We start from the raw sequence: 22,383 nt of genomic DNA, 5'->3' as shown, positions 1-22,383 counted from the left end.
GTTGCTGGGTACTATATTCTTCCATCAGCACCGGCCTGTACCCTACCTGCCCTAAGCTCTCTCCTGGCCCCATACACTAAGTCTGAATTTGTCCTGCTTGGTGACCTAAACTGGGACATGCTTAAACCACCTGACCAAGTCCTAAAGCAATGGGACTCCCTAAATCTTTCTCAGTTTATTACCATTTCCACAAGGTATGACTCCAAACACCCAGAAAAGGCTACTCACCTCAATGTTATCCTCACAAATAATCCTGATAGATTTCAGTCTGGTGTTTTCTGTAATGAACTTAGTGATCACTGTTTTACAGCCTGTGTTTGTAATGGCTGCTCAGTGAAACAACCTGTCCTGATTTGTCATAGACGCTTGCTAAAAAAAAAACAATGCGCAAGCCTTGTAAAATGGTATAGAATCAGCTTGATCCCCTCTGTCGATGACGCTTGAACCTTCTTTTTTGATATTTTCAGTGGTAACAAACACGCACCCATAAAGAAAATTTGAATTAAAAACAGGTGATCTTGCAGAGTTACTACACCTCAAGATCTGCATTTGGCGAAAGGCTTGGCACACACATACTCAGATTGACTGGCTCTCATTCAGGCAATTGAAAAATAAGCACACTCAGGTTATCCAGAAGGCCAAAGTTGGTTACTTTAAGGAGCAGTTCTCACTCTGTGGGTCTAACCCCAAGATGTTCTGGAAAACGGTTAAAGACCTGGAGAATAAACCCTCCTTCTCCTCACAGCTGCCCATGTCCCTTAATGTTGATGATGTGGTTGTTACTGACAAGAAGAACATGGCTGAGCTCTTTAATCACCACTTCATTAAGTCACGATTCCTATGACTCAGCCATGCCTCCCTGCCCGTCTAACATTTCCTCATCTCCCACCCGTTCTATTGCGACTATCCCCAACACTTCTCCCTCTTTTTCCCCTGCCCCGCTACAAAGTTTCTCCCTGCAGGCGGTCACTGAGTCCGAGGTGCTAAAAGAGCTCCTGAAACTTAACCCCCCAAAAAATCTGGGTCAGATGGTTTAGACCCTTTCTTCTTTAAGGTTGCTGCCCCTATCGTCGCCAAGCCTCTCTCGGAGCTTTTTAACTGGTCTCTCCTTTCTGGGAAGGCAGCCACAGTGCTTTCTTTATTTAAAAAGGGGGAGATCAAGCTGATCCTGACTGTTATGGGCCTATTTCTATTTTGCCCTGTTTATCAAAAGTGTTGGAAAAACATGTCAATAATCAACTTAATGGGTTTCTTGATGTCTATAGTATTCTCTCTGGTATGCAATCTAGTTTCCGCTCAGGTTATGGATGTGTCACTGCAATCTTAAAAGGTCCTCAATGATGTCACATTTACATTTTAGTCATTTAGCAGACGCTCTTATCCAGAGCGACTTACAGTAGTGAATGCATACATATCAAACATTTTTTTTCCCCACCATTGCCCTTTTCCCACCATTGCCCTTGATTCTAAGCAATGTTGTGATGCTATTTTTATTGACTTGGCCAAAACTTTTGATACGGTAGACCATTCCATTCTTGTGAGCTTGCTAAGGAGTAATGTGTCAGAGGGGTCTTTGGCCTGGTTTGCTAACTACCTCTCTCAAAGAGTGCAGTGTATAAAGTCAGAACATCTGCTGTCTCAGCCACTGCCTGTGACCAAGGGAGTTCCCCAAGGCTCGATCCTAGGCCCTGCGCTGTTCTCAATTTACATCAACAACATAGCTCAGGCAGTAGGAAGCTCTCGCATCCATTTATATGCAGATTATCGTCTTATACTCAGCTGTCCCCTCCCCGGATTTTGTGTTAAATATCTCTACAACAAGCTCCCTCTACTCTTAACCTTGTTCTGAACATCTACAAAACAAAAAGGTAATGTGGTTTGGTAAGAAGAATGCCCCTCTCCCCAACGGTGTCATTGCTACCTCCAAGGGTTTAGAGCAGGCCTGGGCAATTATTTTCCATGGAGGGCCAAATTAGAATATATTTTTGCCATCGCGGTCCAGAATCCTATTACGGGATTATACATCATGCGTATGACTGTGTTGACAGATATCTACTGTAAATCACATCCAGATATGCTATTTATTTTACTTATTTAACATCCACAGAAATAAACCACATCCATGTTCTCCTTTTGGTAGGTATTTTCATTATTAAACATGCAATGAACTACACGGAGGGAAAAGTACACTGTGCATTCAGCACCACGGACAGAACTCTTGTTAACGGGTATGCACAAAAACACAGGAAAGAGTGAGCTCAACATTACATTTAAACTACTCAATCAGTGTGAGGAGTGAAGTCTCTGACGGGCATTGACTAGAGCAGTCAGGTATAGTTTCTGACGTCACTATGCGCAGGATTGCTGAGAGTCAGTAAGAGAATCTTTGTCTTGACTTGTTATATTTCATCACAGAAAATGTCTGTTCACATACATAGGTTGACCCAAACAGTACAAACATCTGAGCATGACTCCTAATCTTCGGAAAATGTTGTTCAAGAGATGCATAGAACCTCATCAGTGACAATGTTTTCTAATCAAAACAATCACTGCATCAGACTGAAGATCGATAAGCATAAATTGCAGGTCAGCGGGAGCGTTATCCACATTGAAGGTGAAATGAGAGGAAACAAACAGCATGTCATTTTCCAACACATTGAAATCCTCAAAACGATGAGAAAACTCACTGTTCAAAGCACACAGCAGCGATGTATACTTCTCCCGCTGGTCATCTGATAGGGAACAGACTAGTAGTGTCAGAAGGTGGGTGAGATTGTTGGCTTCTACTTGGCCGGTCAGGGGGAGTAATTTTTCCTTGAAGGCTTTGACAAGGCTGTACATCTGATGTGCAAAAAAGCCCTTCCCTTGTAGTTTGGAATTCAGTTCATTCATGAGGGCCATGATGTCCACGGTGAAGACAAAATCAGCCAACCATTCTATATCTTGCAGTTGAGGGAAATTCACATTTTACCTTCATTTGCAAACACTCAGAAATCTCCGACTTCAGGTCCCACACCCTTTTAATCACCTTCCCCAAACTCAGCCATCTCACGTTTGTGTGGTAGGGGAGATCTGCATGACCCGACTCTTTCTCTTCCAACAGTGAGACAAACTGTCTGTGGTTTAAATTTCGCTCTTAAGAAGTTTACCACTGTATCCACAACATGGCCATTTTCAGGACACATTTACAGAGCACCTGATGAATAATGCAATGCAGGAAAATCATTTTCTGATCTGGGTTCAGCTCAGCTACTTGATCTTGTATCCTTTTCAAAAGGCCAACTTTTTTCCCGTCAAGTTTGGGCACCCATTAGTGGTCACACTGGATAACTTTTCAAAACTCAGTCCCAGCTTTGCCACACACTTACTAAACTCCAATAAATCTTTCCCTGTGGTTGTGCTCTTCATTGACTGCACTGAAGCAAGCTCCTGGTCTGGTCTTACGCCTCGTAAGAATATCAACAAATGTGCAGTGTCATGCATCACTGCTCTCATCCAGGGCCAAGGAGAAATAGGTGAAATCCTTTACCTTGTCTTTCAACTGTTGTTCCATATTCTCTGCGTTGTCCTCAACACACCGTGTCACTATTCATCTTGACAGGGAAACATTCAGCTCTTTCTTGTCGGGGCAAAATATTGCTGCAGAGTCAATTAAACATTATTTAATGAATTCGCCCTCAGCGAATGGCTTCTCATGTTTTACAATTTTGTGGGACAGTATATAGCTAGCTCTCGCAATTCCGTCGTTTGCTGAATGCAGTTTTGTGAAAAGTCCTCGCTGCTTCTGCAACTGAGAAAGCAACACTTTCGATGCACTTGCACTCTGCTCAGAAGACATATTCCTATATTTCTCTGCATTAGAGGTCGACTGATTATGATTTTTCAACGCCGATACCGATTATTGGAGGACCAAAAAAAGCAGATACCGATTAAAAATCGATTGACTTTTCTATATGTAATAATGACAACTACAACAATACTGAATGAACACTTATTTTAACTTAATATAATACATTAAATTGATTTAGTCTCAACTAAATAATGAAACATGTTGAATTTGGTTTAAATAATGCAAAAACAGTCTTGAAGAAAGTAAAAGTGCAATATGTGCCATGTAAAAAAGCTAACGTTTAAGTTCCTTGCTCAGAACATGAGAACATATGAAACCTGGTGGTTCCTTTTAACATGGATCTTCAATATTCCCAGTAAGAAGTTTTAGGTTGTAGTTATTGTAGGAATTATAGGACTATTTCTCTCTATACCATTTGTATTTCATATACCTTTGAATATTGAATGTTCTTATGGGCACTTTAGTATTGCCAGCCTAATTTCGGGAGTTGATAGGCTTGAAGTCATAAACAGCGCTGTACTTCAAGCATTGCGAAGAGCTGCTGGCAAACGCAGGACAGTGCTGTTTAATGAATGCTTACGAGCCTGCTGCTGCCTACCACTGCTCAGACTGCTCTATCAAATCAGACTTACCTATAATGAACACAAGCCGTATGTCATTAATATGGTCAAATCCGGAAACTATCATTTCAAAAACAAAACGTAAATTTTTTCAGTGAAATACGGAACTGTTCCGTATTTTATCGAACGGGTGGCATCCCTAAGTCTAAATATTGCTGTTACATTGCACAACATTCAAATGTTATGTCATAAATATGTAAAATTCTGGCAAATTAATTACGGCCTTTGGTAGGAAGAAATGGTCTTCACACAGTTCGCAATGAGCCAGGTGGCCCAAACTGCTGCATATACCCTGACTCTGCTTGCACAGAACGTAAGAGAAGTGACAAAATTTCCCTAGTTAATATTACCAGCTAACACTAAATATGCAGGTTTAAAAAAAATATATACTGTTGAAGTCGGAGGTTTACATAAACAAGTATTCATGACTCCAACCTAAGTGTTTCAACCACTCCACAAATTTCTTGTTAACAGACTATAGTTTTGGCAAGTCGGTTAGGACATACATTTTGTGAATGACACAAGTCATTTTTCAAACAATTGTTTACAGACACTATAATTCACTGTATCGAAATTCCAGTGGGTCAGAAGTTTACATACATTAAGTTGACTGTGCCATTATACAGCTTGGAAAATTCCAGAAAATTATGTCATGGCGTTAGAAGCTTCTGATAGGCTAATTTACATAATTTGAGTCAATTGGAGGTGTACCTGTGGATGCATTTCAAGGCCTACCTTCAAACTCAGTGCCTCTTTGCTTGACATCATGGTGAGAAAAAAAATATGTATATTTTTTTTTAAATCAGCCAAGGCCTCAAAGAAATTTTAGACCTCCACAAGTCTGGTTCAAACTTGGGTGCAATTTCCAAAACGCCTGAAGGTACCACGTTCATCTGTACAAACAATAGTACGCAAGTATAAACACCATGGGACCACACAGCCGCATTACCACTCAGGAAGGAATTGCGTTCTGTCTCCTAGAGATGAACGTAATTTGGTGTGAAAAGTGCAAATCAATCCCAGAACAGCAGCAAAGGACCTTGTGAAGATGCTGGAGGGAACAGGTACAAACGTATCTATGTCCACAGTAAAACAAGTCCTATAAAACAAGTCCTATAATCGACATAACCTGAAAGGCCGCTCAGCAAGGCAGAAGCCACTGCTTCAAAACCGCCATAAAAAAGCTAGACTACAGTTTGCAACTGCACATAGGGACAAAGATCATACTTTTTGGAGAAATGTCCTCTGGTCTGATGAAACAAAAATATAATTATTTGGCCATAATGACCATCATTAAGTTTAGAGGAAAAAGGGGGATGCTTGCAAGCCGAAGAACACCATCCCAACCATGAAGCACGGGGGTGGCAGCATCATGTTGTGGGGGTGCTTTGCTGCAGGAAGGACTAGTGCACTTCACAAAATAGATGGCATCATGAGGAAGGACAATTGTGGACATATTGAAGCAACATCAGTCAGGAAGTTAAAGCTTGGTCGCAAATGGGTCTTCCAAATGGACAATGACCCCAAGCATTCGTCCAAAGTTGTGGCATAATGGCTTAAGGACAACAAAGTCAAGGCATTGGAGCGGCCATCACAAATCCCTGACCTCAATCCTACAGAAAATGTGTGGGCAAAACTGAAAAAGCGTGTGCGAGCAAGGAGGCCTACAAACCTGACTCAGTTACACCAGCACTGTCAGGAGGAATGGGCAAAAATTCACATAACTTATTGTGGGGAGCTTATGGAAGGCTACCTGAACCATTTGACCCAAGTTAAACAATTTAAAGGCAATGCTACCAAATACTAATTGGGCGTATGTAAAAGCTGGAATAAATCAATCATTCTCTCTACTATTATTCTTACATTTCACATTCTTAAAATAAAGTGGTGATCCTAACTGACCTAAAACATGTAAGGGAAGACCCCCTCCAAATGGACAAAAATGAATGGGGATATATTGGCACCGTACGAATCATACACCCTAATGACAATACCACCCAATTTGGTCCACATTCATCCAAATCATACTGCAAATTTCATATGGCAAATGCCAAGTGTCACACCCCAAAAATCCTATAGATGGCGAGCACGCTCCACCGTGGATTTTCATATTGCAAATGTAACACAAGTCAACACCCAAGGGTCAAATTTTGAAAAGTTTTCTATTTTTCTTTTCATTTTATCACCCCCTTAAAAAAGTGCTTTCTGGACCGTTTTTGGGAAATTTTCAGATTTGTATGTCAATTACACATGTATAAGAGCTGTATGAACATACTTTTGACATTTTATTGACATCATTTTTTGGGGTTGTTTTTGCTTGTGCATAAGGCATTTGTTTTATGCATTTGGAATATGATTTCATAGGAAGTCAAAAGTGACTTTTTTTGTTGCCAAATGCCATTAGAAATGTCCAAATGAAAATGTCCAATTCTTTTTTTGTCAATTATGAAAGTATTGAATGTGCCAAATCACAGCAAATATCCAATAGATGGCGAGCGCAGAAAACACTCCAAAGTTTCTAAAACTGTTTGAATGGTGTCTGTGAGTATAACAGAACTCATTTGGCAGGCCCAAACCTGAGAAGATTCCAAACAGGAAGCGCTCTCTCTGACTATTTCTTGGCCTTCTTGATCATCTCTATCCAAAACAGGGGCTCTCTGCTGTAACGTGACATTTTCTAACGCTCCCATAGGCTCTCAGAAGGCGCCAGAACATTGAATGATGACTTTGCAGGCCATGGCTGAAAAACAGTAGCGCATTTGGATAGTGGTCGATCTGAGAACAATGAGACTGGGGGTGCGTGCACGAGACGACTCCATGTTTTTATTTTTTCGTCTTTGAACGAAAACAGGGTTTCCCGGTGGGAATATTATCGCTTTTTTACGAGATTTTTTTTTTACAAAAAATAAAAAATAAAATCGCATAAAAATTGATTTTAAACAGCGTTTGACATGCTTCCAAGTACGGTAATGGAATATTTTGACATTTTTTGTCACGAAACTCGCCGGGCGCGTCACCCTTTACCCTTCGGATAGTGTCTTCAACGCACGAACAAAACGCTGCTATTTGGATATAACAATGGATTATTTGGAACCAAACCAACATTTGTTATTGAAGTAGAAGTCCTGGGAGTGCATTCTGACGAAGAACAGCAAAGGTAATCCAATTTTTCTTAAAGTAAATCTGAGTTTGGTGAGTACCACACTTGGTGGGTGTCAAAATAGCTAGCCATGATGGCCGGGCTATCTACTCAGAATATTGCAAAATGTGCTTTCACCGAAAAGCTATTTTAAAATCGGACACCGCGATTGCATAAAGGAGTTCTGTATCTATAATTCTTAAAATAATTATGTTTTTTGAACGTTTATCGTGAGTAATTTAGTAAATTCACCAGAAGTGTTCGGTGGGAATGCTAGTCACATGCTAATGTAAAAAGCTGGTTTTTGATATAAATATGAACTTGATTGAACAAAACATACATGTATTGTATAACATAATGTCCTAGGAGTGTCATCTGATGAAGATCATCAAAGGTTAGTGCTGCATTTAGCTGTGGTTTTGTTTTTTGTGACATTATATGCTAGCTTGAAAAATGGGTGTCTGATTATTTCTGGCTGGGTACTCTGCTGACATAATCTAATGTTTTGCTTTCGCTGTAAAGCCCTTTTGAAATCGGACAGTGTGGTTAATTAAAGGAGAGTCTTGTCTTTAAAATTGTGTAAAATAGTCATATGTTTGAAAAATTGAAGTTTTGGGATTTTTGAGGAATTTGTAATTCGCACCACGCCTATCATTGGATATTGGAGCAGGTGTTCCGCTAGCGGAACGTCTAGATGTAAGAGGTTAAACTCTTAGGGCTAGGGGGCAGCATTTACACCACCGGATAAAAAACGTACCCGATTTAATCTGGTTACTACTCCTACCCAGTAACTAGAATATGCATATACTTATTAGATATGGATAGAAAACACCCTAAAGTTTCTAAAACTGTTTGAATGGTGTCTGTGAGTATAACAGAACTCATATGGCAGGCAAAAACATGAGAAGATTCCTTTACAGGAAGTGGCCTGTCTGACCATTTATTGGCTTTCTTTGACATCTCTTTCCAAAACAAAGGATCTCTGCGGTAACGTGACACTTCCCACGGCTCCCATAGGCTCTCAGAGCCCGGGAAAAAGCTGAATGTCGTCATTCCAGCCCCAGGCTGAAACACATTATCGCCTTTGTCAAGTGGCCGATCAGGGGACAGTGGGCTTAGGCGCGTGCACTGGTCGCCCCCGTCTTTCTTTTTTTCCCTCTATTTACCGAAACGCAGATTCCCGGTCGGAATATTATCGCTTTTTTACGAGATAAATTGCATAAAAATTGATTTTAAACAGCGGTTGACATGCTTCGAAGTACGGTAATGGAATATTTAGACATTTTTTGTCACGAAATGCACCATGCTCGTAACCCTGATTTACCATTTCGGATAGTGTCTAGAACGCACGAACAAAACGCCGCTATTTGGATATAACGATGGATTATTTGGGACCAAACCAACATTTGTTATTGAAGTAGAATTCCTGGGAGTGCATTCTGACGAAGAACAGCAAAGGTAATAACATTTTTGTTATAGTAAATCTGATTTTGGTGAAGGCTAAACTTGCCGGGTGTTTAAATAGCTAGCCCGTGATGGCTGGGCTATGTACTTAGAATATTGCAAAATGTGCTTTCACCAAAAAGCTATTTTTAAATCGGACATATCGAGTGCATAGAGGAGTTCTGTATCTATAATTCTTAAAATAATTGTTATGCTTTTTGTGAACGTTTATCGTGAGTAATTTAGTAAATTGTTAGTAAATTCCCCGGAAGTTTGCGGGGGGTATGCTAGTTCTGAACGTCACATGCTAATGTAAAAAGCTGTTTTTTGATATAAATATGAACTTGATTGAACAAAACATGCATGTATTGTATAACATAATGTCCTAGGGTTGTCATCTGATGAAGATCATCAAAGGTTAGTGCTGCATTTAGCTGTGGTTTGGGTTTATGTGACATTATATGCTAGCTTGAAAAATGGGTGTCTGATTATTTCTGGCTGGGTACTCTGCTGACATAATCTAATGTTTTGCTTTCGTTGTAAAGCCTTTTTGAAATCGGACAGTGTGGTTAGATAAAGGAGAGTCTTGTCTTTAAAATGGTGTAAAATAGTTATATGTTTCAGAAATTGAAGTAATAGCATTAAGGTATTTGAATATCGCGCCACGGGATTAGACTGGCTGTTGCGTAGGTGGGACGATTTGGTGCCACCTACCCTAGAGAGGTTAAATGACAATAGATAAATGTCTGGTTCCTTTTTTCCTGACACCGTAGGCTCATGTACTTTGACGTGAAGCGGTCAAATTAGCGCTCTATTTACATTTTTTACTTTTGATCCCAGAAAAATGGCCTTAACTCAAAAAGCGTTGAGGCCAAGAGTCCATCTTGTTCGGGGCCAACTGCCCATTATGCCAAACCAATGCTCACCAAGTTGTCTTCGAAGTCTTTTCCGTTTAGGAGAAAAGGCCACGTCATGATTGGTGATGTTTGTTACATTTGCAATATGATTCCATGTGCCCTCCATTCGCCCTCCTGTGGTATAATCCGGGACAGGTGAAAAATGACCAAAATTGTAAAATTTTATTAAAACGGAAACCGAACGTCCGAGAGACTTCGTTCGATGACGTCCCGGAAGATCCGGCCCCGGTGCACAGTCCGGCGCCGTCCGCCGATTTTACAAACGTTCGCGGACGTCTAGTAAGGGACCGTACATTTGCCATATGGACCTCCTCACTAGTCATACAGCAAATGCCGAAATGTTCCCTTCATGTATGGAATCTTTACTAGGATTAAATGTCAGGAATAGTGAAAACCTGAGTTTAAATGTATTTGGCAAAAGTGTAAGCAAACTTCCGACTTCAACTGTACTTGTGTATTGATTTTAAGAAAGGCATTGATGTTTATGGTTAGGTACATTAGTGCAACGACAGTGCTTTTTTCACAAATGTGCTTGTTAAATCGTCACCCGTTTGGCGAAGTAGGCTGTGATTCGATAATCAATGCGGTGCCTGTTAATTTATTTGCAACGCAGGACAAGCTAGTTAAACTAGTAATATCAACCATGTGTAGTTAACTAGTGATTATGTTAAGATTGATTGTTTTTTATAAGATAAGTTTAATGCTAGCTAGCAACTTACCTTGCCTCCTTGCAGCACTCGCGTAACTGGTGGTCAGCCTGCCACGCAGTCTCCTCGTGGAGTGCAATGTAATCGGCCATAATCGGCATCCAAAAATACCGATTGTTATGAGCACTTGAAATCGGCCATGCCGATTAATTGGCCGACCTCTGCATGCTTCGTCTGAAGTGTCGGGACAAGTTGTAGTCTTTCAAGACAGCGATGCCCTCTTTGCACACAGCTTTCCCTAATACCGCAACACAGAAATATTTCGATGTCCACTCTTGCTGGAACACCCTACATTCGTTGTCTACTTTCCTTATCTTTGAAAAATTTGTTTTGAGCTAGCTACTATTTGTAACTGATGTGTGTGTCAGCCTGTCAGTCACTGTCTGTCCTCGTGTAGTTGTTATTTATACGTACCTTCAAAAGAAATATCCCGCAAGCAGTGTGAGTTACATCATTACACAATGGCGAGTACTCATTGAGCTTTTAATTTGAATAACAAATACGTTTTTCTAAACTTTACTATCGCAAATGTTATGTTATCTGAGCATGATTCCGCTGGCCACTTTGAATCAGGTCGTGGGCCGCATATGGCCCCCGGGCCAGCCATTGCCCAGGCCTGGTATAGAGCTTGAGGTAGTCACCTCATACAAGGACTCGGGAGTATGGCCAGACAGTACACTGTCCTTCTCTCAGCGCATATCAAAGCTGCAGGCTAAAATTTAAATATAGACTTGGTTTCCTCTGTAGTAAATCGCTCCTCTTTTACCCCAGCTGCCAAACTAACCCTGATTCAGATGACCATCCTACCCATGCTAGACTACAGAGACGTAATTTATAGATCGGCAGGTAAGGGTGCTCTCGAGCGGCTAGATGTTCTTTACCATTTGGCCATCAAATTTGCCACCAATGCTCCTTATAAGAGACATCACTGCACTCTATACTACTCTGTAAACTGGTCACCTCTGTATACCTGTTGCAAGACCCACTGGTTGATGGTCATTTATAAACCCCCCCCCCCCCCCCCATCTGAGATATCTATTGCAGCCCTCATCCTCCACATACAACACCTGTTCTGCCAGTCACATTGTGTTAAAGGTCTCCAAAGCACACCCATCTCTGAGTCACTCCTCTTTTCAGTTCGCTGCAGCTAGCGAGTGGAACGAGATGAAAAAAAAAAAAATAATAATAAAAAAAACTCAAACTGGACCATTTTATCTCCATCTCTTCATTCAAAGACTCAAACATGGACACTCGTAGTTGTGGCTGTTTCGCGTGATGCATTGTCGTCTATACTTTTTTTGCCATTTGTGCTATTGTCTGTGCCTAACAATATTTGTACCACGTTTGTGCTGCTACCATGTGTCACTACCGTGTTGTCGTCATGTGATGCTACTGTGCTGTGTGTCTTAGGTCTCTCTTTATGTAGTGTTGTCTCTTGTAGTGATGTGTGTTTTGTCCTACATTCTTAATACCAGCCCCCCTCCCCGCAGGCATCCTATTGCCTCTTGGTAGACAGTCAATGTAAATACATTTGTTCTTAACTTCATTGGGATAGGGGGCAGCATTGGGAAGTTTGGATGAAAAGCGTGCCCAGAGTAAACTTCCTGTTTCTCAGGCCCAGAAGCTAGAATATGCATATAGATTTGGATAGAAAACACTAAAAGTTTCCAAAACGGTTAAAATAATGTCTGTGAGTATAACAGAACTCATATGGCAGGCAAAAACCTGAGAAAAATCCAACCAGGAAGTGGGAAATCTGAGTTGTCTTTTTTTTTCTTTTTTTTAAGTGATTGTCTATGGGGTCAGATCGCACTTCCTAAGGCTTCCACTAAATGTCAAGAGTCTTTAGAAAGTTGTTTCAGGCTTCTATTGTGAAAGGGGAGAGAATAAGACCCCTCAAAGCAGGTGGCTCAGCTGAAAGCCTTTAGTTGTTGCGTGCAAGCTCCGTTCCCTTTCTAATGACAACAGAATTGTCCGGTTGGAATATTATTGAAGATTTATGATAAAAACATCCTAAAGATTGATTATATACATCGTTTGACATGTTTCTACGAACTGTAATGGAACTTTTGACTTTTCGTCTGGACTTTGTGCTCGCGCTTTGTGCATTTGGATTACTGGACAAAAACGAACAAAAAGGAGGTATTTGGAGAAAGATGAACTTTATCGAACAAAACAAACATTTATTGTCTAAACATGGAGACCTGGGAGTGCCATCAGATGAAGATCAAAGGTAAGTGATTAATTTTAACGCTACATCTGACTTTTGTGACACCTCTCCTTGGTTGGAAAATGGCTGTATGGTTGTCTGTGGCTAGGCGCTGACCTAACATAATCGCATGGTGTGCTTTAGCCGTAAAGCCTTTTTGAAATCGGAAACAGCGGCTGGATTAACAAGTGCATCTTTAAATCGGATGTACACGGCTCAAAAAAATAAAGGGAACACTAACACATCCTAGATCTGAATGAATGAAATAATCTTATTAAATACTTTTTTCTTTACATAGTTGAATGTGCTGACAACAAAATCACACAAAAATAATCAATGGAAATCCAACTTATCAACCCATGGAGGTCTGGATTTGGAGTCACACTCAAAATTAAAGTGGAAAACCACACTACAGGCTGATCCAACATTGATGTAATGTCCTTAAAACAAGTCAAAATGAGGCTCAGTAGTGTGTGTGTGGCCTCCACATGCCTGTATGACCTCCCTACAATGCCTGGGCATGCTCCTGATGAGGTGGCGGATGGTCTCCTGAGGGATCTCCTCCCAGACCTAGACTAAAGCATCCGCCAACTCCTGGACAGTCTGTGGAGCAACGTGGCTTGGTGGATGGAGCGAGACATGATATCCCAGATGTGCTCAATTGGATTCAGGTCTGGGGAACGGGCGGGCCAGTCCATAGTATCAATGCCTTCCTCTTGCAGGAACTGCTGACACACTCCAGCCACATGAGGTGTAGCATTGTCTTGCATTAGGAGGAACCCAGGGCCAACCGCACCAGCATATGGTCTCACAAGGGGTCTGAGGATCTCATCTCGGTACCTAATGGCAGTCAGGCTACCTCTGGCGAGCACATGGAGGGCTGTGCGGCCCCCCAAAGAAATGCCACCCCACACCATGACTGACCCACCGCCAAACCGGTCATGCTGGAGGATGTTGCAGGCAGCAGAACGTTCTCCACGGCGTCTCCAGACTCTGTCACGTCTGTCACATGTGCTCAGTGTGAACCTGCTTTCATCTGTGAAGAGCACAGGGCGCCAGTGGCAAATTTGCCAATCTTGGTGTTCTCTGGCAAATGCCAAACGTGGGCTGTAAGCGCAACCCCCACCTGTGGACGTCGGGCCCTCATACCACCCTCATGGAGTCGGTTTCTGACCGTTTGAGCAGACACATGCACATTTGTGGCCTGCTGGAGGTCATTTTGCAGGGCTCTGGCAGTGCTTCTCCTGCTCCTCCTTGCACAAAGGCGGAGGTAGCGGTCCTGCTGCTGGGTTGTTGCCCTCCTACGGCCTCCTCCACGTCTCCTGATGTACTGGCCTGTCTCCTGGTAGCGCCTCCATGCTCTGGACACTACGCTGACAGACACAGCAAACCTTCTTGCCACAGCTCGCATTGATGTGCCATCCTGGATGAGCTGCACTACCTGAGCCACTTGTGTGGGTTGTAGACTCCGTCTCATGCTACCACTAGAGTGAAAGCACCGCCAGCATTCAAAAGTGACCAAGACATCAGCCAGGAAGCATAGGAACTGAGAAGTGGTTTGTGGTCACCACCTGCCGAACCACTCCTTTATTGGGGGTGTCTTGCTAATTGCCTATAATTTCCACCTGTTGGCTATTCCATTTGCACAACAGCATGTGAAATGTATTGTCTATCAGTGTTGCTTCCTAAGTGGACAGTTTGATTTCACAGAAGTGTGATTGACTTGGAGTTACATTGTGTTGTTTAACCTCTTACATCTAGATGTTCCGAAAAACGTAAATTCTTCAAACATATGACTATTTTACACCATTTTAAAGACAAGACTCTCCTTTATATAACCACATTGCTTTCGTTGTAAAGCCTTTTTGAAATCAGACAAAACATTAGATTATGTCAGGAGAGTACCCAGCCAGAAATAATCACACCCATTTTTCAAGCTAGCATATAATGTCACAAAAACCAAAACCACAGCTAAATGCAGCACTAACCTTTGATGATCTTCATCAGATGACACTCCTAGGACATTATGTTATACAATACATGCATGTTTTGTTCAATCACGTTCATATTTATATCAAAAAACAGCTTTTTACATTAGCATGTGACGTTCAGAACTAGCATACCCACCGAAACTTCCGGTGAATTTACTAAATTACTCACGATAAACGTTCACAAAAAACATAATTATTTTAAGAATTATAGATACAGAACTCCTTTATGCAATCGCTATGTCAGATTTTAAAATAGCTTTTCGGTGAAAGCACATTTTGCAATATTCTGAGTAGATAGCTAGCCATGATGGCCGGGCTATTTTGACACCCACCAAGTTTGGCACTCACCAAACTCAGATTTACTATAAGAAAAATTATAAGAAAAATTGGATTACAGTTCTTCGTCAGAATGCACTCCCAGGACTTCTACTTTACACCAAATGTTGTTTTGGTTCCAAATAATCCATAGTTATATCCAAATAGCGGCATTTTGTTCTTGCGTTGAAGACACTATCCGAAGGGTGACGCGCCGGCGCATATCGTGACAAATTTCAAAATATTCCATTACCGTACTTCAAAGCATGTCAAACGCTGTTTAAAATCCATTTTTATGCGATTTTTCTCGTAAAATAGCGATAATATTCCGACCGGGGGACGTTGTTTTCGTTCAAAGAGTGAAAATGTAAAATGGACTCTTCACGTGCACGCGCGCACCCGTGTCATTGTTCTCAGATCGACCACTATCCAAATCCCCTACTGTTTTTCAGCCAGGGACTGCAGAGTCATCATTCCCCATTCTGGCGCCTTCTGAGAGCCTATGGGAGCCTTAGAAAATGTCACGTTACAGCAGAGATCCTCTGTTTTCGATAAAGAGGCTATAGAAGGCCAAGAAATGGTCAGAGAGGGCACTTCCTGTATAGAATCTTCTCAGGTTTTGGCCTGCCATATGAGTTCTGTTATACTCACAGACACCATTCAAACAGTTTTAGAAACTTTAGGGTGTTTTCTATCCAAATCAAACAATTATATGCATATTCTAGTTTCTGGGCAGGAGTAATAACCAGATTTAAATCGGGTACGTTTTTTTATCCGGCCGTGAAAATACTGCCCCCTATACTAAACAGGTTAAGTGTTCCCTTTATTTTTTCGAGCAGTGTATAACACTTGTATCTTTCATCAATGTTTATGAGTATTTCTGTAATTTGATGTGGCTCTCTGCATTTTCACCGGATGTTTTGTTTGAGACGATGCATTTCTGAACATAAAGCGCCATTTTCAAAATGAGGTTTTTGGACAAAGATGAGTCCTGGGAGCTTAGTGATACATTTTAATGCTATTTCTGACTTTTGTGACACCTCTCCTTTGGAAAATGGCTGTATGGTTTTCTGTGGCTAGGCGCTGACCTAACATAATCGCATGGTGTGCTTTCGCCGTAAAGCCTTTTTGAAATCGGACACTGTGGCTGGATTAACAAGAAGTCTATCTTAAAAATGGTGTATAATACTTGTATGTTTAAGGATTTTAATTATGAGATTTCCGTTTGAATTTGGCGCCCTGCAATTTCACTGGCTGTTGGCGAGAAGGTACGCTAGCGTCCCGAACAATCCCAGAGAGGTTAACAGTTTAATTATTACCGGACATCAATATGGTACAGTTGATCTGTGTCAAAACCGCATATTGTTTTTAATACAGACATAGGCTACCTCTCCCAATCTTCACAACAAATTTGTCAATATGACTTGACCATGATAACTGACTATCCAATGCTAGGAGTTCAACTTCTTCAACGGTTTAGGGCAAAGAGAATGCTTTGAACCAAATACAATTGCTTTTGTTTTAGATGTATTTCAGAACAGTTTATTACCCATTCTGACACTAACTGTAACTCCTTGCTAAGAGTCTCAGTGCGCTCACTGGCTGTAGGTGCTGATGTGTAGTGTGCAATCGTCAGCATACAGTCATTTTAGCTTCTTCTAAGACAAGTGACAAATCATTTGTAAAAACAGAAGATTAACTTGACTTTTTTCACATTTTGTTACATTACAGCCTTATTCTAAAATGGATTAAAAAAAAATTTCCCCCCTCAATCTACACACAATACCCCATAATGACAAAGCAAAAACAGATTTAGACATTGGATATTTCCATTTTTTATTTATATATTTTAAAAAAAAGTCAATTTAAATATGTATTCAGAACCTTTACTCAGTACTTTGTTGAAGCAACTTTGGCAGCGATTACAGCCTCGAGTCTCCTTGGGTCTGACACCACAAGCTTGGCACACCTGTATTTGGGGAGTTTCTCCCAGTCTTCTCTGCAGATCCTCAAGCTCTGTCAGGTTGGATGGGGAGCGTAGCTGCACAGCTATTTTCAAGTCTCTCCAAAGTTGTTAGATCGGGTTCAAGTCCGGGCTCTGGCTGGGCCACTCAAGGACATTCAGAGACTTGTCCCGAAGCCACTCCTGTGTGTTCTTGGCTGTGTGCTTAGGGTTGTTATCCTGTTGGAAGTTGAACCTTCACCCCAGTCTGAGGTCCTGAGTGCTCTGGAGCAGGTTTTCATCAAGGCTCTGTACTTTGCTCTGTTCATCTTTCCCTCGATCCTGATTAATCTCCCAGTCCCTGCCACTGAAAAACATCCCCACAGCATGATGCTGCCACCACGCTTCACCATACGGATGGTACCAGGTTTCCTCCAGACGTGATGCTTGGCATTCAGGCCAAAGAGTTCAATCTTGGTTTCATCAGACCAGAGAATCTTGTTTTTCATGGTCTGGGAGTCCTTTTGGCAATCTTCAAGCGGGCTGTCATGTTCCTTTTACTGTAGAGTGGCTTCCGTCTGGCCACTCTACTATAAAAAGGCCTGATTGGCAGAGTGCTGCAGAGATGGTTGTCTTTTTGGAAGATTCTGCCATCTCCACAGAGGGAACTCTGTCAGAATGACCATTGGGTTCTTGGTCACCTCCCTGACCAAGGCTCTTCTCCCCCAATTGCTCAGTTTGGCCCGACAGCCAGCTCTAGGAAGAGTCTCAGTGGTTCCAAACGTCTTCCATTTAAGAATGATGGAGGACATTGTGTTCTTGTGGACCTTCAATGCTGCATAAATGTTTTGGTACCCTTCCCTAGATCTGTGCCTCGACACAATCCTGTCTCGGAGCTCTACGGACAATTCCTTCAACCTCATGGCTTGGTTTTTGCTCTGACATGCACTGTCAACTGTGGGACCTTATACAGACAAGTGTGTGCCTTTCCAAATCATGTCCAAACAATTTAATTTACCACATTTCTAGAAACCTGTTTGTGCTTTGTCATTATGGGGTATTGTGTGTGATAGATTAAATCGTTTTTTCCCCCTCAACAATTTTAGAATAAGGCTGTAACGTAACATAACGTGGAAAAAGGGAAGGGGCCTGAATACTTGTCGAATGCACTGTATCTGATGCTAGAGAAGCTCCCATTGAAGAATACTCATTTCTACTGGATAAGTAACTCTCCAACCATGTGATGGCAGATGATGTAAAGCCATATCAAGTGAGTTTTCTCAATAACAAATTATGATCAATAATATCAAAGGCTGCACTGAAATCTAAAAATACAGCTTTTAGCCAGTCAGTCAGTCATCGGAGTCACTGCAGTACAAGTTGAAAGTCAGTAGTTTACTTATTAGAAAATAGCATTGTATTTGTTCAAAACAATTTTCTCCATTAGTTTACTAACAACAGGTAGCAACTTGATTGGGCGGCTGTTAGAGCCAGCAAAGGGTGCTTTACCATTTTTAGGTAGTGGAATTACTATAGCTTCCTTCCACGCCTGTGGATACACACAATCCTTTAGGCTTTTGTTAAAAACATGACAAATGTTCAATATTCTCAATAGTTTGCCCATCTCAGTTGTCTATACCTGGTGGCTTATTATTGTTGATGGCTAACAATTGTTTTTACACACAAACTTGACCAAATTCAAAACACCAATCCTTTGAATATTGAAGATCTAATAATGACAGTAAAACGGTTCAAATGTCATTTCAGTTCTCAGTTTGTCCCATTTACTAGTGAAAGTAATTGAAATTGTCTACAGTTGCCGGAGAGGAAGGAAACCGATCTGGGATTTCACTATGAGGCCAATAGTGATTTTAAAACAGTTACAGAGTTTAATAGCTGTGATATGAGAAAACTGAGGATGGATCAACATTTGTAGTTACTAAGCCTAAATGACAAAGTAAAACGAAGGAAGCCTGTACAGAATATGCATCCTGTTTGCAATAAGGCACTAAAGTAAAACTGAAAAAAATGTGGCAAAGAAATGTAATTTATGTCCTAAATACAAAGTATTATGTTTGGGGCAAATCCAACACATCACTGAGTACCACTTCATATTTTCAAGCATGGTGGTGGCAGCATCATTTATGGGTATGCTTGTCATCGGCAAGGACTAGGGAGTTTTGCACAAATCCTAGAGGAAAACATGGTTCAGTCTGCTTTCTTACAGACAAATTGACCTTTCAGCAGGACAATAACCTAAAACTTGGCCAAATCTACACTGGAGTTTCTTACCAAAATAATTAATGTTCCGGAGTGGTCTAGTTACAGATTTCTGAAATCGGCTTGAAAATACATGGCAAGATTTGAATGGGCAATGATCAACCATCAACTTGACAGAGCTTGAAGAATAAAATGTAAAAAATGTGCTCATTTTGTACAATTCAAATGTGCAAAGATCTTACAAGAATTATCCAGAAAGACTCATAGCTGTAATCGCTGTCAAAAGGTGCTTCTACAGAGTATTGACTGAGGGGTATTTATTAGATACACTACCAACTGTTGGGAGATTAGGCCTGGCTCGCAGTTGGCGTTCCAATTCTTCCCAAAGGTGTTCGATGGGGTTGAGGTCACAGCTCTGTGCAGGCTATTCAAGTTCTTCCACACAGATCTCGACAAACCATTTTTGTATGGACCTCGCTTTGTGCACGGGGGCATTTTCATGATGAAACAGGAAAAGGCCTTCCCCAAACTGTTGCAAGCACAGAATCGTCGTTAATGTCATTGTTTGCTGTTGTGTTAAGATTTCCCTTCACTGGAACTAAAGGGTCTAGCCTGAACCATGAGAAACAGCCCCAGACCATTATTCCTCCTCCACCAAACTTTACAGTTGGCACTATGCATTCGGGCAAGTAGCTTTCTCCTGGCATCTGCCAAACCCAGATTCGTCCATCAGACTGCCAGATGGTGACCCGTGATTAATCACTTTAGAGAATGCGTTTCCACTGCTCCAGAGTCCAATGGCAGCGAGCTTTACACCACTCCAGCCGACGCTTGTCATTGGGTATGGTGATCTTAGGCTTGTGTGCAGCTGCTCAGCCATGGAAAGCCATTTCATGAAGCTCCCGACGAACAGTTGTTGTGCTGACGTTGCTTCCAGAGGCAGTGTTGCAACCGAGGACAAACGCTTCAGCACTCGGCGGTCCCATTCTGAGCTTGTGTGGCACACCACTTCGCGGCTGAGCCATTGTTGCTCCTAGATGTTTCCACTTCACAATAACAGCACTTTCAGTTGACAGGGGCAGCTCTATCATGGCTGAAGTTTGACCTTACTTGTTGGAAAGCTGGCATTCTATGACGGTGCCACGTTGAAAGTCTGAGTTTTTCAGTAAAGGCCATTCTACTGCCAATGTTGGTCTATGGCGATTGAAATGGCTGTGTGCTTGATTTTTACACCTGTCAGCAGTGGGTATGGCGGAAATAGGGTCTCCACAAACATTTGTATACAGTGTATCTATTTCATTTTTCAATACATTTCTAAAAACATGTTTTCACTTTGTCATTATGGTGTACTGTGTGTAGTTGGGTGAGATGATTACATTTAATCCATTTTGAATTCAGGCTATAACAAAAATGTGGAATAGGGGTGTGAATAATTTCTTTAGGCACTGCCTTTGGCTTTCCTTGTTATCATTTCTGATTCAGAGGGGTTGGGTTAAATGTGGAAGACATTTTGGTTGAAAGGATTCAGTTATGCAACTGACTAGGTATCCCTTTTCCCTTAAAATGTTATGATCACTAGAACTGATATTGCTTTAACCAAGTGGGGGAACTAGAGACCATCATGTTTAACAAGACATTGTTACTGCTGGAAACCCACCTGATCCTGCAGGTCGTAACTGTCGTGCAGGAGCAGGCTGAGGACGTAGCGGGTGTAGATCATGGCATCGATCCCGCACTTCTCCAGCTCCTGGCCCAGCCAGCTCTGCACTGGGCCCAGCGAGTGGAGCAGGGACATCTCAGAGGTGGGCAGGGGGCCAACTGGGGGGTGGGTGCGCGAGAAGCTTACAGGAGCAGGACCGTCGCTCACTGGACGCATGGGAATCTTTAGGTGTTGACCATTCTGAGGTGGAGCGGCATTGTGACAGGTGGATGTGGAGGGGCAGTAGTGGGGCGGTGCGGAGAGAGGCCCTACTGCCCTATCTGAAAGGGGGGTATTTACTCCAGCAGGACGGACAAGAGGGAGTCTACTTGCAGAGACATGTAGGGGGCTGTTTTAAAAAATATATGTTTTATTGCCTTGAGCAAGTAGGGATCTTTACTCGTCAGGCATGGCTTTAACTGATGAAAGCGATCAGCTGCTTGGCAAAACACTTGACGTGTTTGCGCATCAATCGGAGGGGATCATGTTGGGCTGCGGCTCACTCCACCGGCACAACCTGAAAGAGGAAACAGACTTGCGTCACTTCTCTGTGTTGCATTTAAAATGTTTCACAAGGTGTGTTCTGTTAAACCATGATATAGGCCCTAGACTTAGAAGACTTACAAAGAACACAAAGCAGTTTCTCACAACATACTTCAACATAAAATGGCTTGTTGACCTTGTTCAATTATTGGTTACTACAGGCCTCATCTCCCACCCTGCCCAAGTCCATATCTACAGGCTGTCTGTCCCCACAGATGGTTTTTAAAAGAGCAACTGCTCCTAAAAACAAACGTGTCATTTAGAAAATAGTCTGTGGCATCGATATGAGTCGGCAACATTTATTATACTGTCAAAATTGACTACAAAGTGTAAATAGGATAATTTTGGTCATAAAGTCAGTCTTGTTCATAACGGAGTTGTGAGACTTGTGGTCGTGACGTCATCACAACGTAAATTAAGGTTGGGTTTGGTTTCAATCCTGCCCACATGACAACAGCTGGCAGCACACAAGTAATCATTAATTTGTGCTCCACTCAACCTGATCATAATGCCCTATGGGGCTAGTTAGAGACCATCAGTAAATTACACAATGTACATGGGACAATACGTTAACTCCAATAGCTCCAAATTTCAGTGGCCTTCAAATCAACTATAACATTTTAGAAATGCATATTAAAAAATGTGAAAGCATTTAATGAGTAACCTAAAAAAAAAAAAGTTTTTTTAAAAAGTCAGCATTTTCACAGTCCCCATCTAACCCCACTAATTGGTTAAAGGATTTGGCTAAGTCTTCCCAGCTGCGAACACACACACACAAATCAACTTGC

General features: G+C 41.7%; 1 protein-coding gene across 3 annotated transcripts in view; it reads right to left on the bottom strand.

Moving 5' to 3' along the window:
- LOC106577488 (uncharacterized protein KIAA0232) overlaps positions 1 to 22,383 on the bottom strand; it is a 100,427-nt gene that overhangs the window by 18,721 nt on the left and 59,323 nt on the right. For all 3 annotated transcript variants that reach the window (XM_014155517.3, XM_014155515.3, XM_014155516.3), the window contains exon 2: positions 21,011 to 21,569. In XM_014155517.3, coding sequence (XP_014010992.1) covers positions 21,011 to 21,229 — 219 coding nt within the window. In that variant the 5' untranslated portion in view covers positions 21,230 to 21,569. The remainder of the gene's footprint in view (positions 1 to 21,010; positions 21,570 to 22,383) is intronic.

Source organism: Salmo salar, chromosome 18 (assembly GCF_965601325.2).
Source record: "Salmo salar chromosome 18, fSalSal1, whole genome shotgun sequence".
In the NCBI taxonomy this organism is placed as follows: domain Eukaryota; kingdom Metazoa; phylum Chordata; class Actinopteri; order Salmoniformes; family Salmonidae; genus Salmo; species Salmo salar.
Note: the sequence above shows the minus strand (reverse complement) of the source record. Positions and strands in the feature narration are given on the sequence as shown.